Source organism: Agrilus planipennis, unplaced genomic scaffold, assembly GCF_000699045.2.
Source record: "Agrilus planipennis isolate EAB-ADULT unplaced genomic scaffold, Apla_2.0 scaffold86, whole genome shotgun sequence".
Classification (NCBI taxonomy): Eukaryota; Metazoa; Arthropoda; class Insecta; order Coleoptera; family Buprestidae; genus Agrilus; species Agrilus planipennis.
This window is the reverse complement of record NW_020438863.1, coordinates 325,938-343,078: the sequence shown is the minus strand read 5'-3', so window position 1 is coordinate 343,078 and position 17,141 is coordinate 325,938. Positions and strand designations below refer to the sequence as shown.

Genomic DNA, 17,141 nt, shown 5'->3' with positions numbered 1-17,141 from the left:
AAAGCAAAATGTTTACGATCGTTAAGACGTATTATGTATATTAATTAAACTATTAAAATATATTTTCAAAATTTATTGGAAATATTATTTATTTTTAATGCATTTTCAGTATGGAATGAGGCCCTTACTAATGGCAGCATGGCATGGACATAGAAATGCTGTACAATTACTAATAAATGCTGGTGCTAACTCAAATGCTACTAACAAGGTATTAAATTATTCAAACAGAAACTTCTTTTATGTATACAATAAAAATTATTTCAATTATTGGAATAGCTTGACATTTTGTCCTAGTCCAAAATAACAAAGATTCTTTCTTCCTGACAAGTCAGTTTATTAAATATTCATCATAAACACCCTTCAGTTTTACACGAAAACGTTTTTAAAAGTCAATTAATTTTGATTACATCGTATCTTCAAAGAAAATAAAACTAGAAAATAGACAACAAAAATACATTATATTTCAGTTTCGTAAAAAAAGCATTTCTTTTGTGGTAAATGTCTAAAGTAATTTAAACTGAAATAAAAGAAAAACAGATGAATGATTTATGTGAGTTGAGATTAGGTTTGTTGTTTTTAGAAAAATTACACGTTACTAATATGCGCTGCTAAAAATAATAAACTCGAAATTGTAAATTATCTTTTGGACACATTGGAAGATATTCGGGTAGATTGTGGAGATGTTGAGGGTCAAACAGCATTACATCATGCAGCTGTTGGAGGCCATTTAGAAGTTGTCAAGAAACTTTTAGATGTTGGGGCCACTGTGGACAAACGGAACAAGGTAGTTCATTTCATACCAAAAGACCGCGTTAGATCCTTATGGAAAATGACCCTCGGGTAGACTTTTTGGAACTTTGGAGTATGGTAGTTCTCGATATGTTGATCAAAAGTCTCAATTGACGCTATGATCCCTTGAAGTTAATTACATTCTTCCTTAAGGATTTCCAATTATACCTGTTGTATGTATTGAATACGTTCAAGGATACACATAGGCATATGTTTTGTTGTATTATATCTAAGTGTATTGCATATTATGGATATGTTATGGTTTCGGACGACGGAGTGTGGTATATCTCACCGTAATAGTGTACGTAAAAAAGTTAGTGGAGTAATCAGACACCAAAAGAAAACATAAAATTCATATATGAACCAACTAAGGGTTCGTTACAACTACAATTTTAGTTTTCATGCGTCACATATGCTATAGATTTTGTGTTGGTGTAGTGTAGAGTACACCTTTGAGTACACCAACTTTCCCCACAAGTACACTATGACGTTGAGGTGTACTACACTTTTGCAGCGTGCATTAGTACTATTCCTGGTTTGAAACCATAACACATCCGTAACATGCAATGCACATAAGTATAGACAATACATCAACGTATCAATTACGTATAATAAAAATAATTGTACCCTAGAAGTCCTTACAGAAGAATGCAAGAACTACCAGAATCTACAAGGATCTAGCAGGGCTGTTTCATACCAAAAAAATAATAATAACACTTTTTAATATTTACCTAGAAAATAAACACATTTAAAGAACGAAAATTGGTACAGTAAAAGTTTCTTATTCACGGTTTCCTTATTCGCGTGTTCATTACTCGCGGGTGAAAAAATTGCAATCCAGTTCCTGCATTCGCGGTTAAAACATTCATTATTAGCGGTTGCAATCGGTAAACAGAAAAGGATTCGATGTCATTTATTAAGGGGATTGACCGCAGTAGACCGCTCGTGCCTAGTGTGAATTTTTCCGAAAACGGGTTTCTATTCTAAACATTGTGATTTAACGCTATGTGATAAATATCTAATTTTTTGTATGGTAACAGACAAAGGTTCACACTAGCTCGGTATGTTTTTGGTTTTCATTAAAATGGTCACTAAAAGCTTTTACAAGTGGTTAAAATTGATGCTACTTGTAGGACATGTATTTTCAATAGAAATTAAAAAATGGCCTTCGATAAGCTTTAGAATAAAGCTTTATCTATCTTACTATAAAATTTCAAACCTCTGTTCCGAATATTAAACTCATGATATCTAGAACCGATAAGCATGTTTTTACTCTACGGCGCGTGTACTACTGAATCCCCTTAATGTATCGGCATCTTTTGAGTATGTACTGTTGGTACGTGCCGAAGCGGCTGTTATAAAAGATGTAACTGAGTGGACTAATTTCAAAATTCAAAACAAGAAAAAATCGCTAAATTTTTTAAACTCTTGACTAAAGCTGATTATAACGATTAATTTTAATTGCGAATTTATCAATACATTGATTTTATTTTGATACATATTGGTTTCATTTTGGAATCTTAGAACGTATCCCTTATGATTCCATACTAATTACCATTCCATATCCACGGTTTCTGTATTCGCGGCATATTTATGGAATACCCCGCGAATAAAGAGGTTTTACTATGGAGTTTTTCAAAGCTTTTTTTATATATTTGGAATGAGGTGAATTTCACGAGTTCTAATTGCCAAAAGGAGATAAACATGTTTGCTATTATTTTTGTGCGGCATGACAGGCTGATCCTCAGGGAAGTTTTAAGAAATAGAAATTAATAAAAAAAATTACTGGAGAAATAAAATATACCAGAATCTATTGATAAAGCAAAATGTTTACGGACCATTAGAAATTACACATTCCTTTATAGATATTTTTTTTTAATTTGTTTACTGTCGTATAAGTATTCTAATATAAATACTTCGGGCTAGTGACACAACAACTTTCATTAAACTTCAGTTTATGCTATTCAAAAACGAAAAACGACTACAGATAAAGCAAAATGTTTACCGAAAATTAGAAATTACATATTTCTTTGTCGGCATTTCTTCTTTTTATTTCACTTTCACATAAGTATTGTAAATACTTTAGATTAGCGACATAAACACTTCAACTTTCCTTAAATTTTAGTTTATGCTTTTCCAGATTTTACTTTAGTGACTAAATATATCCACCGACGGGCCTATGTCTAGCCTATTTTATATTTTTTTTTTATAACCCGATTATAACGAGCGAGATTTGATGGCTGCGAGATAATAGTCCACAATGTTTTTTTTTTTATGTTTCCGTGTAAGAGGGGAAATTTTCAAAAGACACCCAGCCGTCCGTACGACTGGGTAGTGTTGGATTCCCGAGGAAGTTGTCCTTCGACCTACCGACTAAAACCTCTCTCCCTCAGGTCTGGAGTGATTTCCAGAAGTTTGGTGGGAGGGTAGAGGATCTCTTTTTTTGGTTTTCGTGTTATTCTTTGAGGAGTGTAGGTTATGATTGTTGTTGATGTAGGGTTGTTGTTATCAATAAGCTCGGTCTAGATGATGGTCCCCACTCCCTTCGGGGTGGTAGTGGTTAGTATCGAAAGAGGAGTTCGTGGCGGTCTCACCCCCATAAAATGTTATGTGGGTTAGATGATGGCTTCCCAGGGGGATCGAAAGAGGGTGATCACCTGAGTAGAACCCCATAAGAAATTGGCGGCGGTCTCACCCCAATAAAAAGTTAAAGGGGTTGAAAGTTGATTATTTTGACAATTTTGATACACTATAATTCAAATAAAATTCAATAAAAAAAATAGATTCAAGCCGGTGGAGGTGGGGGATCGAAAGAGGGTGGTCACTTGAACAAAACCCGATATCCTAACCTAACCTAACCTTGATAAACATATTTAAATAATGTTTTATACAACTTTCTCAATATTTTTATGTATTTTTCATTAGTTTTACCTTTGAATATTGTTTAAGAATGACTATATAAATATTTACATGCCTAAAAATGTATAAAAATTGGCATATTTATTAACATTGAACCCCCATAACTTTTTATGGGTGTGAGACCGCCACGAACCTTTTATGGTTCAGTGGTGGGGAGACCTCGTCTTTGCCCCCCCCCCACCCCTTCTAGACCTTTACCATAAGCTCTTTTAGTGAACATGGATTGTAGGTTATTGATTCCTGTAGGAATTGGCGTAATTGAGATGTTGTTGTAATATGTGTTGGACGGAATGAATTGGTATAATTGGTTGTAAGAATCCTGTAGGTTAGATTACCTGACGTTGTGGTAAGTGTAACTTCCCTATAATCAGTTCGATGTTTTCTAGTTTCGTGCATGTATTCAAGGATAATAAATGTCCAGACGGGAGGAGGGGGGGGCACTACAATTCCTACAGCCCCTATAACTCACGCCACTACTCTATTATTAACATTAAGAAACAGCAATTAAAATAATAAATAATTAAAGGTAATGTTTGAAGAGCCCAGTTATAAAGATAAAACAGTATAATAGTTATGCGATTAAAACACATCCACGTGGTGACGGTAGATATTACATCAAGTATAAAGTTGATAAAGGTTCAAAAAAATTTTTTACAAAAAATCCGATAAGGCCATAAATACGGTGTATACCTATCTCAAAATTGGTACGTTATTTGTTAGTTGATTTAATGAACAAAGCATATTACGTAGTTTTTAGTTTATACTATTCTTAAATGTAACAACTAGTGTAATATTTATGATAAATTAAAATTTAAAAATACAGTTCAAAACTAGATAATGTAGCTTGTTACTTAATGATAATAACTAATAACCTAGCAACTGTAAATACACACTGGATGTTTATGGCCTTGTCGCGTTTTTTTTTTTTAACGTGTTTAATACATTTTTTTATATTATCAACGTAATACTTAATTTCAATTGTCATCATGTGGCTGTAATTTTAATTATTTAACCATTACTTGTTTTATCTTTACAAAACAGTGCTGTTCAAATTTTTTCTGAATTATTTATAATTATTTATTTTTTTGTCTGTAGGTACAATTATTGTTTGTTAAATTAATGTTCAGTATTGATGGTACTAATATTGTGACTAAAATATTGATTCACATAATCTTAATAAAATCAACATCACAACTATAGCATGTGCAATTAATAGACGAACGATAACGTTATATCAAATAATCCGATCACTTTTAGTTTATTACATATAAAGAAATGGAATCCATAGTTTCTTTAGCTTTGGGTTCATCTAATTTTCTAAGAATTTTGGATTATATTAATTTATTAGCACACCACAATATCTTGTACTTTTGTTTTACACGGATGGCGTATATCAATTCGATATTGTTTTGAGGGTTGTTTTTTTCCTAATTCGTAGAATTTCATAGTTCCTTGCTAAAGGTACTATAAGTGGTGATTTGGCAGGTGCTGATATCAATTTGGAACTTCATAGACCATGATATTGAATCTGGAAAACAATATCGATTAATTATTTTAGATTATCCATTTCCAAGGAGTTTAAAATTTTTTGGGCTCTCTTCAGTTAAAGAATTAGAAGGCATTCATGGAATGTCTCTTTGTCTCCTTTTTAAGCTTTTGATATCTTCAATGGCCAATGGGAGCAACTTTTATTCATTATTTAATGTTTGATCGGTTTTACTAGCAAAACTTTTAACGTTAAAAATGTATTTCGTATTTTAGAAATAAAAAATACGTTTGGAAAAACATTATAAATCTAAAACAAAATGCTTTTCTGAAAAGAAAGGTAAAAATAGGTAGTTTTCATTTTCTATCTCTGATCACAACTATAGAAATGAGAAATTAGTAAACTTATCTATTTTGATTAAAAATTGAATTTTGAACTTAGCCTTGTTTATTACAACGTCTATTTGTCTAAAGGATAAAAGGCAGACTCTTAAACGAAAACATTAGCTTGAGTTTACTATTTTCTCTATTTGTTTTGTGAGGATGTTTCTTGTTTTTTACCTAGATTGCTCATTATTTATTAATAGCCTGAAGCGTTATTTTAATTAACTAATGCTTACAAACTAACTTCAACGAAGAAGCGACTGTCTAAAGAAGTCGAACAACTGCAGGTTGCTTTTGATCTTTGTGTATTTCAATACGTATATAAACGACTGTTAAAGTTAATAATTAGCGGAAACTATAAAAAAGGTACTTTTAATTAACTTGTCACCATTGTTTGCAAATTAAAATAGGGCACAACGGATTAAAAGATAATTCAACATTGCCTTAAATAAACATCATGGGGTTTTCAAATCCTTTTTTATTGCGTATCTTCATGAGTGGGTGGTATGACTTGATTAAATTTCTAGGACCAAAGAACTCCTTTGCATGTCGCTTGTGAAAAGGGGCATGTCGAGGTGGCAAAATTAGTTTTAGCACATGAGGCGAATTTAGAAGCCAGAGATGCAGAAGGGAACACACCGCTTCATTTAGCCGCTCAGCAACAACAAACTGAAATTGTCCAATTACTTCTGGACCAAGGATCTGATCCGGATGCTGAAAATTCTGTAAGAATATATTTTTATTATACACTGGCTTTTCCCTGCGCCTTCGCTCCCAGAAATTAATATTGTTTCTCCATAAAACCTATTAACTCATAATTCACCCCTACAAATGTCACCATCATAGATTTCAAACACAAACGTAGCAACAACATTGCATCTTTAAGGGTTGATTTTTAAGAATTGTTAAAGTACGTATTTGATTAATTTCAGCCATGAGTATTAAGAGCAACCTTTGAGTAAATTAGACCATACAGAAAATATACCCAATGGAAACGTTGCAACATCTTTTCATTTGTATCAAAAAGCATAAATACCAAGTTTCAAGTAAATTCGAGCAAAAATAAAATATGCCCCAAGCAAAAATTGCAAGCCCGTTTATACCCCCCCCCCCCTTGGAGGTTGAATTTTTTAAAATGCGGAGATAGGTATTTCATAAATTAAATGAGAGAGCATTATGACCAAGTTTCAAGTAAATCTGACCACAAATAATATATGTCCCATTCAAACATTGCAACTCCTTTTTACCAACCCTCCATCAGAGTTTGAATTTTTTAACCAGGTTTCAAGTAAATCTGACCAATAACAAAAATATTTCATGCAATCTTGGCAAACCCCTTTCAGCTTCCTGTAGAGGTTGAATATCTTACAATGCTGAAATAGGTATGTACATCAGTAATTTTATATGAAACAGCATTAAAGCCAAGCTTCAATAAAATCTGACTATAAATGAAATATGTAGCATATAAACGATACAACCCCTTTCCACTCCCTTTCAGAGGTCGAATTTTTTAAAATGCTGAAATAGATGTTTGAAGTTTATCAAGTTTCATGTAAATATCACCTAAAACAAAAATGTCAAAATTTATAACATTTTTCATATAAAAGTACTTTCCAAATTTTCGGATTTTCCTGTGCATTTTCTCAAAATTTTGTTTCACACAGTCTCTGTCCTGTTAGTAGAATGAAGATTCGGGCTGTAGGGCCGTGGCCTAAGTGAACTATTCTCAGTCCCAGTCGCTGTCGAGACTTCGAGATATAATCTACGTTCACGTTGTCAACGCAGCACCACCACTGAGGATGTCAGCCGCAGTAGCTGACGAAACGTCTGGATGGAATAGATCACTTAGACCACGGCCCTATAGCCAGAATCTTAATTTTACTATGGATTCCGGCCGTGAAAGCCTTTGTTCTTATATTTGTCCTGTTAATTATAAACACAACAAAAAATAAATCAGTCAAATCGGTTGAGACGTGCTCGAGTGATGCTCCGTCATACACTTGGCAATTCCCTAGAATTGACAGCTAGGAACAGTTTAATTTGGTTTTTACATATTTTTTTTTTTCTCTTAATAAGAACCTTCCTCGGAAAAAGATTATCGAAATTGGCCTAGGCGTTCTCGAGTTTTGCGCTTAGTAACACATGCAGCATTCCATTTCTATATGTATAGATTATATCTGTGGTATTCGGTGCTCTCTTAATGAAAAAATTGTAAAACATATTAGTACTATCAAAGATAATTACCGCGATGAGAGGGTAAGTGTTGACGTGGTATGTAAAACAATGAAAACTTAGGATTGGATTAGATTACCATTGTATCGTTTTGAATTGATATTTTTTTCATAGATACAGTATTTTTATTGTCATTATGATTTGCGAAATACACTGATACGAAACCAATTGTTATCAAATTTTGTTCACACAGAAGGCGCTCCTTGATCCTTTTAAATTAAATTAGTGAAATCAACGCTTTTATTTTATTAATAAACATGATAAGATATACAAGTAAACAAATAGTATACAACTTATAATAAAATTTGCAGATTAATTTTGTATTTAGGTTTGTTTTCAAATAGTTTTAGGTTTCAGTATGTGAAAAGTTCATTGGTTTAGTAAAAGGGATAAAAATTCGTAACCGAACTAATCAGATTTGACATGTTCTAAAATTTGAGTGTAATTTATTATCCAAAACAAATTTTAAGTCTAATTCAAATGTTCGTAGCGATATGGTGTCGATGTCTGTTTGTAACGTGTCCAGGATTCTTCCTTTGAAATAACATTCACACAGCCATTGTACATTCATGTAAAAGTAGATAGACAGCTTTTTTAAAAACATTGTGTTTTATATATACAAGGTGCATTTACAATTACATTTAGCTACATATAAATTTTACAAACTGAATATTTTAATTCTTCTCGCCTTTCTGCTATTTTCCTCCTCATTAATATTCCTGTGATCCTATTTAGACCATCATTTCCTTCTAATTGAATTTCCCCTTTTTTGCATCATTTTCTGTTAGTTTCTAGTTAGTTTTCGAGTGTCCTTGGTTCCAATTTACACAACCTTCCATATTTTCTTATATCTATTCCTGTGCGAATTCCAAGTTTCTCGTTTTTTGTCTTTTTTTTTGCATATCAATGTCTTTAGTCAAACTTTCCAACTCTGTCCATACACTTTACTCTTTTTTCATTTGGTCTTGGTTTTACATATTCGGTCTTGGCTTTGGTTTTGGTCTCGTTCCTTCAGTCTTAGCTCTAGTCTTGGTCTACTCACTACTCCTGAATGCTTTTAATTTTTTTCTTTTTTCCAACCACCATATTTCTGTACAATAACATGCTATATAATTCCAATGGTTCCAATAAGAACATAGTTTTTTTCCAACTGTCTTTCAGATTTCTTTCTCCTATTCCCTATATCTTTCACATGTTCATCTACTCCATTATTTTTTTGCAAAGTATAAATTTCAAATTACAATTATTAAATCTTAACTTTAGACTCTAGGGACTATTTTTCAGAAAGGGTTTACACCTCAACATATTGCTTGCAGTCTAGGAAGCAAAGGCATCTTAGATTCTTTGCTACAACATGGATCATCAATTAATAAGCCAAACAAGGTATGTACGTATGTAACTACTCGTACAGTTTTAAAACTATTTTGATAAAACTATCAGGCACTTATTGAATTGCGAATTGATTTTACTGCAGTCCATAGTTCGAATTTTCATGCCGATTCGCTACAGGTAACGTGTTTTCTATTACAGGCGGGCAATACAGCTTTACATCTAGCATGTCAATCAAATGAAATCGACACAGTAGAAATTCTTATCAGTAAAGGAGCTGATTTAAATGCACTTAATGCGGTAAGATTGTTTTCGAATTCGTTATCATTTCAACAAGTACACTTGAAAAAAGTAATCACAGTAAACAATTCAAATAAATTAAAATATAATAACGAGGCGCTTACGTCTGAACAGTTTTTTGGTTTTAATCTCCACCTCTTTTGTGTTTTTATGGGAATTACAAAATTATAATTAATCATATTGCTAAGCATGTTTTAATATCAATGTTGAAGTGTATATCATTCGTTTAATTTACTGATTTATACTTAATTTGTACTGAAGAATGCTGTTCATGAAATTTTAAATTCTCAATAGTGATGCTTTTTGTAAACATACTACAAGAGTAAGATTTGTTACCCTGTTTTAAAGCGCGCACCCCTTTAGAAAGGAGATTATTAATTTGTCCTCTGGAATTTTTATCCGATATTCTTTCGAAAAATTCGAAATCTAGAAAGATTCCTTATGAAATTTTGAATTCCCTGCTGTTATAGGGTCAAAACGATGCAATTGTTTCAGCGTTTGCAGTCTCCTATTCATATTGCAGCGGAAATGGGCAGAACGGAAATATGCCGTTTGCTTTTAGCCTCCGGTGCTAATATAGAACAAAGGGAACAAGGCGGTAGAACGCCGCTGTACATAGCAGCAAGGGGTAGTTTCACTGCCATCGTTGACATGATTATTAAAACTGCCCGACTTGATTACCTACCTCATGTGAGTACTGATTATATTTTCTCATCAACACCCTATAGTTACACCCAAGTTACATGCATCTTGAAGGCAATGTATCAATGTTATCCTTTCATTAATCTACAAAAGTCGTTACGTAATTAGGTTTACGACAACCTATTAATATCCCTTTTTAAAGTTATTTGGGAAAATAGATTAAAATTGACCATCCCCCCCCCTTTATATTCGAAATATATATACTTCCCTTTTTTTTTAGTTTTGAAAACTTCCGCGCGCGCCCCTGTTTAACCTTGCGCCCCTAGGCATATGCCTACTTTACCTTATGGATAATCCACCATTGGGTGGCACTAGAACAATTTTTGATTTTGTCACATAATTTAGAGTTATTTACATTTTGTTGTTCTTCTTGTTAACTTGCGTTCTTAAATCAAATTTTCTTCATTGTGCCTGTGGTTGTAATCCGTTATTTCATATCTAATAATAATTCATTTGTAAATAAAATCTGTATATAGTGTTTTATATCGAGTTTCATTTGCTCCATTAAAATCAACATTTTGAGAAAATACTGCCTCTAATTTCACGGCATCCATCCTGGGTCCGAAACTGTTCACATAATCATCATAAGGTCGTCAGTCATAAGACTGATTGGACACGTACCTCCACTTTTTCCTATCTTGACCTAAACTTCGCATTTCCCTAAAACTAGAACAACCCACATCCTTAAATATTTGCGAACAGTAATCTAATCTAGGTCTACCTCTACCCCTCTTAACTCCTGTTTCTGCCTCTAATATGTTTCTGACTAGACCTTCATGCCTGAGAAGATGTCCTATCAACATATCTCGCCTATTTCTTATTGACTTCCATAGAATCCTCTCTTCTCCTATTCTTTCTAATACCTCTTTATTTCTAATCTTCTCTATCCACGGCATCCTCATCGTTTGCCTATAACACCACATTTCGAATGCTTCTAAACATTTCTTTTTCGCAGCGCCCACTGTCCATGTTTCGCACCCGTACAACGCCGCACTCTAAACATACACATTTAACAATCTTTTTCGAATTTCTAAATTAACCGTTCGTGAGCATAGAAATGACTTCTTTTTATTGAAAGCGACTCGACCCTGCGCTATCCTCTGCTTTATATCCCTACTACTCCTTCCGCCCTGACTTATCTGACTTTCCAGATATATCAGCCACTTGTTCTAATTTTTCATCTCCTGTCTTTATATTCGCTCTTTCCCTACTTTTTCTTCCCTTGCATACCAGTATTTTAGTATAGAAAATTTCTAGTCCAAAATAAACTCCGCTACATATAAAAATTATAACCGAGGCTAATATTCTCATCAAAACGAACCATAGTACTGATTCAAAAACCAAAATCGGGAAATAGATGATTATGTTTAATGGTCTTGACCTTGCTTTTGATCACCTTGCTCCATTTGCCTGGATCAATTCCTTTCTAATGTACCTGTATCTTAAATTAGGAGCAGACCAATAAACCGATCAAAAAGGAAAACGAAGGTGGAGGCTTGAAACCTGTACTAAGCGTTAGGAAAAAGTTAAGGAATCCTTCGAGGGACGATGGACGCAAATGGAACAGCGAAAGGTTAAAAGACGTTATTTTTAAACTGGCCTACAAACAATTGCAACCAGGCGATTGGAAAAAATTAGCTTATCATTGGGCTTTTACGGAAGAGCATGTACGAGCCATTGAACATCAATACACAGGTGACAGTTAGTATGAACTTGGAAATTTTAATACGTCTAATAAACATTAGATACCTACCTAAACTAAATTAACACAAAGGCTAAATATTCATTTAATGGTCACAACAAAATCCATAAAATGGACATACAAAACGTGTATTTGTATCTATAGGTAGTATTGCAAGAGACCTCTCCTTCCGCTTCCGTAATTGCCAAAGTTCCGCATACATTTTCACATCCGCTTCTGCATCTAGTTCCGCATTCTTATAGCGGAAGCTTATCGGAACTTAACAAAATATTATTTTTCATCTTTTTGAAAATCAATGTATCGGAAAAATGAAACAAGTAAAAATTTATTACTTTTATCTGTTGGCTAATCTTGGCTATTTCTAAACGAAATATAAATGGAATTAATCTTTGCAAAGCTGCATGTTGTACAGGTACATGCATCAGCATCAGCAACCCCTCTGTAACATTGTGAGCGTATTACTATCAACCGTTTGTGTTTATGAAATATTAGTGTCAATGCAGCGTTATAGCCGGAAAATTTTTGCTAATAATAATATTGTCCCTGTGCAAATAACTTTATTATAGTATAGGCCCTAAATCTTATTATTGTCGTATTTTAATCTAAAAACGTCCAGGACTTTCAGCTTCCTCTTAGCCAATTATCCTAATAACTTCATTTCGAAAATACTCATAGTTATAACGTTTATTTATTTTGTATAGTGTTTGTTCGGTGGTGTAAATTTTAAGCTAAAAGTGCAAATTTGAAGCCAAATAGTAATATTAACGATGCAAATGCTAAATGCAAAATTTGTTACAAAGTATTCGCGAAAAGGGCGCACGACCACTTTATCAAAGAGTCACCTAATATCATTACACTTCCGCATCCGCTACCGTTTCCGCTTCCGCGGTAACTATTTACTTCTGTTTCCGTTATGACACTTCCATTGCATCGCTACCTATAGGTACATTTTATTTTTCAACATTAAGCAAATAGACATTCTTATCTATCTATAAAAATAACAAGTACATCAATTGTTATTCAGTTTAGAGAGTTTTATAGTTTTTATAAATCGATAACTAATAAAAAAAATTACTGACAATGACCGTATTAAAGGTCCATCCAGCTACAAGGAACATGGATTTCGAATGCTTTTAATTTGGACCCACGGTTTGGCCCCCGATGCAAACCCTATCAAAGAACTTTATGATAGTCTAATTGCGATCGATAAAAGATCTGTAGCAGGTAACTTACATACGTGTGTCTGTTTTGAACGTTATTAGAGTAATTTCAATTACATTTTTAATTGTTAATAGCGGTTAATATGAAATATTAATGTGAAAATTCATTTTCAATTTTCCATCCACTACAAACTACCTCAGATTAATGAGGGAAAATTCGTAGCAGAGTGGTCAGAGCATTGGTGTGTAAAGCCAATGTCCCGGGTTCGATTCCCGGCGGGAAAGTTTTCCATCATTAACCTGAAGTAATTTGTAGTGGATGGAAAATTGAAAATGAATTTTCACATTAATATTTAATTTCAACTAGTTGAGTTTTGTAATGTGTTTCTAGACGCTCTGAGAAGGAAACTTGACTTGGAAAATGAAGAACGACAAAGAGGAAAAAAGAAGACTTGTTCTGGTTGCAATGTTACTTGAATGTCAATTTTTTTAATAATAATTATAATAAGCATTTGTTTCTTATGAATATTACATATCTTGTGAATAAATGATGATTTTAACTGTCCTCTTTTTTTAAAAAAATAACGCTCTTCTCATTATTATAAATTATTTTTTAGCGACACATTTTTTTTAATTTGATATTTCTTTAAATTACCTGGAAGATAAAAATATCGCGCTCCTTAGTATTGTAGTTGATTTATTTACTTAGCAATTTCAATATTGTTCGTGGAAAACTGTCAATTTTCCAAGTACCTCTTCAAAACTTCTCACAATAGCCTCCAGAAAGCGCAACAAGTCTATTAATTATCTCCCTCAACCGAAAGCAAATCGCTCAACTTCGGAAAATTGTAAATATACGTCGTGATACAGCGTGCTCGTATTAATTAAATTTTATCTTGTAATTATTATGTTACGTTATCGTTAAAATGCCGGTGTTTCGTCTGGATGACTAAAGGTCCTATTTGTGAGTTTGGGAATGAAATAATTGACGGGGTTGTTTAAAGGACATTATCGTCACACATCATGTTGTGTTCAAGAAGGTATATTTTAATGGAAAATTGGAAAAACATACTTCTAATGATAGGTTTCCTTTAATTGTTACGTAGACTAAATTACAGTATAAACTCTTTATAACGTCACTCGATTTAACGACAAACTCCTTAAATCGTCGAAATTGCTTGACTTTGGTTGGTTTACATTGTTTTCTATACAATATTACACTCTATATAGCGTCACGCTTACTCTATTTAACGACAACAATGCGGCATTATAAANTTTTGTTCGCTGAAAGGTCAGTTTATGCATTAGAGGAAGGGCAAGTTTTCGAGTTTTTATAACTTCTACAATTATCGACACTATTTTCTTTAAATGTCATGACTTTGCTGGCATGTATAACAAAAAATTTGTGCATTTAAGACAATTATTGTGTCAGTACGGATTAAATGAGGAAGACCAAGACTTAACACGTAAGACCAAGACCAAGACCAAGACCAAAGCTAGTAGTATTTGAGTAAGGCTAACATCGAACAATCAAGAGCAAGACCAATACCAAGACTGGAACAATGTTGGTCTTCATCTTGCTTTGCTTATCACTACTTCGCGGTTTTTGATTCAGTCCATGAATTTTTCAGCTATTAAAAATAATAAATTGTTTGGAATTCTTAATTTTTGGGTTAAGAGAAATCGTAGCAGTACCATGTTAGCGATTTGTAGATATGCATATTGTTCAATATATTTTGTTGATTAACATAGGACCTAAAAAAATGTAGCCTTCATTGTTTTTTGATGGAGTCGAAGACCTGAGATTTTATTAGACTGGACAACTGAAATGAAAACACCATTTAATCAAATCAAGCTTTCAACTCAGACACTTCAAAAAATAATTTAAAATTATTGAATTTGTTATTTTATGACCTATTTTAATTGGTTTATATATGCAGGTACACAGAGTATTTTGAAGCTGAGAGGTGCAAAGTACGCACTGTTTATCAATTCAAATGAAGAAAGTTCTTATGAAGGTTGATTGGAGCGTTAGGCGGCCATTCTTGGGGAGAAATCCTAAACAGATATAATCACTAGAGAACAAAGGTAAGAATTTTTCCTAATTGTTCATTTTATCCAGTTAGTGTTCACCGAATTTTATGTTAAATTTGTAACATATGAAGTATTTAGTATAATTATTATTTGTAAATGGCCCTTTGGTTGAAACATAATCATCAAAAGGTCGTCGGTTCCTAGATTAGTTGGACAAGCACCTCAATTCTTTCCTATCTTGAGCTAATCTTTATATTTCCCTAAAACTAGAACATCCCAAACCCTCAACTATTTGCAAAAGTAATCTTAATCTAAGTCTACCTCTACCCCCTTAATTCCTGTTTCTGCTTCTAATATGTCTCTGACTAGACCTTCATGGCTGAAATGTCCTCTGTTCTCATATTCTTCCTGATGCCTCTTCATTTCTAACCTTCTCTATCCTTGGTATCCTTATCGTCCACCCCATTTGGAACGCTTCTAACCCTTTCCTTGACTCGAAACATAATGTTACAGATTTAACATTAAATTCAGTGAAACCGCACAAGCGATTGATTATTCTCCTTTAATACTGTATTAATAAAAAGTTTTCCAGTGAGTGCACCATTGAACGTTTAAATAATTTTACCATTGTTTGTGACAATTATTTGATTCTACGTATACATCTTTCAAATAAAATGTTACCAGAGCTGATTTTCTCATATAATATGTTTTATTCAAACTTCTAAGGTTATTTAAATTTACAATCTATATTGTTTCCCCATTCCCTATCCTTCACGTTATACCTATAATACATCCTCAAAGAAAACATAACAAAAACACTGCAGTGTTTATTATGCTACCTCATACTAAATCTGTTACACGTCTTAATCCCTTTTCCACATATATTACATTATTTTTTCCTTCATCCAGTACATCCCTTTATTACATTCCACCCCCATTCTAAATCTCTTTATTACCGCCATATCTTTTCTGCCCTTCCCTCAAATATTTCGTTAATATATTTTCTTACTACACCTCCCACATAAATTGTTTCAACCCCTTCGCGTATTTCGACTTCTGTACTCCCCTCTAATTATCTAGTAAGTCCTTTTCATTTAGATTATTCCCTACATCCACTCTTTTGTTTCTTTATTCCTATTGATATTATTATTCAAATGAAAAGTGGTTGCAACGTTTCCAAGGGGTATATTTTATCTGTATTCGGATGTACTCGTTGCTCATTTTTGAAATTAAGCAAATATGTGTTTTGGCACTTTTTAAAAATCAACCCTTAAGGATGAAATGTTGTTGCTACCTTTGTATTTGAAATAAAATTAAAACGTTGTAAGGGTGAATTGGGAGTTAAAAGGTTTTTATGGAGAAGCAATACTAATTTCTGCGAGCGAAGCCACCGGGAAAAGCTAGTTATAAATAACTGCGAATTTTATATCTGCATAAATTTATTATTTTTATTTTCCACAATCATTTAACTATATTAACATTCATCGTACCATCACGTAATAATTACAACGGAATTCGGGCGTTTCCGCATTCGTATCGTCGCCGTCAACACATCCGTATCTGTACTTCTCAGTTCCTAAGTAGGCCGTGAACGTGCTTGTCGAAGGATAATCGGCTTATTCTCGAGATTGTTTGTGCGTTTTTTCGAAATTAATTAGAAATATATTGTTTGGTTAAAACCGAAACAAGTGTATCGTTACCTACAACAATTATTCTGTTCCAGTTGATTTATTCGGTACGTAGCAGAAAGGATAATTTTTTATTTTTATTTTACGGTTACATAAACGTACATACACAAGCCCTTTCTTATCTCATTTAACCCACTGCAAAATATTTGTATTCAGGATCAAAAATACATTTAATACCTAGGTACGACTAAGTGTCTCCAACATTAAAAGAAATACCTACATTACACGGAGAAAATTAAATTTTTATTACAACGAAAAATTACAATTTTCGATTGTAAATGACTGAATTTGCTGTAGAAACAGTAGAATTTATTAGGTAACTTGTAATAATCTCAATTTTGACATATTTAATTAAAAATTATTTCAAGTTTCTTAAATATTATATTTAAATTTGTAACATCAACTAAACTATCTAGT

At 32.9% G+C, this 17,141-nt stretch overlaps 1 protein-coding gene and 1 long non-coding RNA gene across 6 annotated transcripts in view; both read left to right on the top strand.

The window, feature by feature from the left end:
• The window catches only part of LOC108735709 (ankyrin repeat and death domain-containing protein 1A-like), a 35,068-nt gene extending 21,512 nt beyond the window's left edge, over positions 1-13,556 (top strand). For 2 of the 5 annotated variants that reach the window (XM_025974536.1, XM_025974539.1), the window contains 9 exons: positions 110-208; positions 581-784; positions 6,105-6,302; positions 9,094-9,192; positions 9,340-9,438; positions 9,934-10,128; positions 11,592-11,841; positions 12,938-13,066; positions 13,394-13,556. In XM_025974536.1, the coding sequence (XP_025830321.1) occupies positions 110-208; positions 581-784; positions 6,105-6,302; positions 9,094-9,192; positions 9,340-9,438; positions 9,934-10,128; positions 11,592-11,841; positions 12,938-13,066; positions 13,394-13,479 (1,359 nt within the window). In that variant the 3' untranslated portion in view covers positions 13,480-13,556. The remainder of the gene's footprint in view (positions 1-109; positions 209-580; positions 785-6,104; positions 6,303-9,093; positions 9,193-9,339; positions 9,439-9,933; positions 10,129-11,591; positions 11,842-12,937; positions 13,067-13,393) is intronic. The other 3 variants (XM_025974537.1, XM_018467805.1, XM_025974545.1) reach the window with 3 other exon arrangements.
• A 3,039-nt stretch (positions 13,557-16,595) lies between these two features.
• Positions 16,596-17,141, top strand: part of LOC112904533 — an 11,304-nt gene continuing 10,758 nt past the window's right edge. The window contains exon 1 of the long non-coding RNA XR_003231172.1: positions 16,596-16,771. This is a non-coding gene — a long non-coding RNA (uncharacterized LOC112904533). The remainder of the gene's footprint in view (positions 16,772-17,141) is intronic.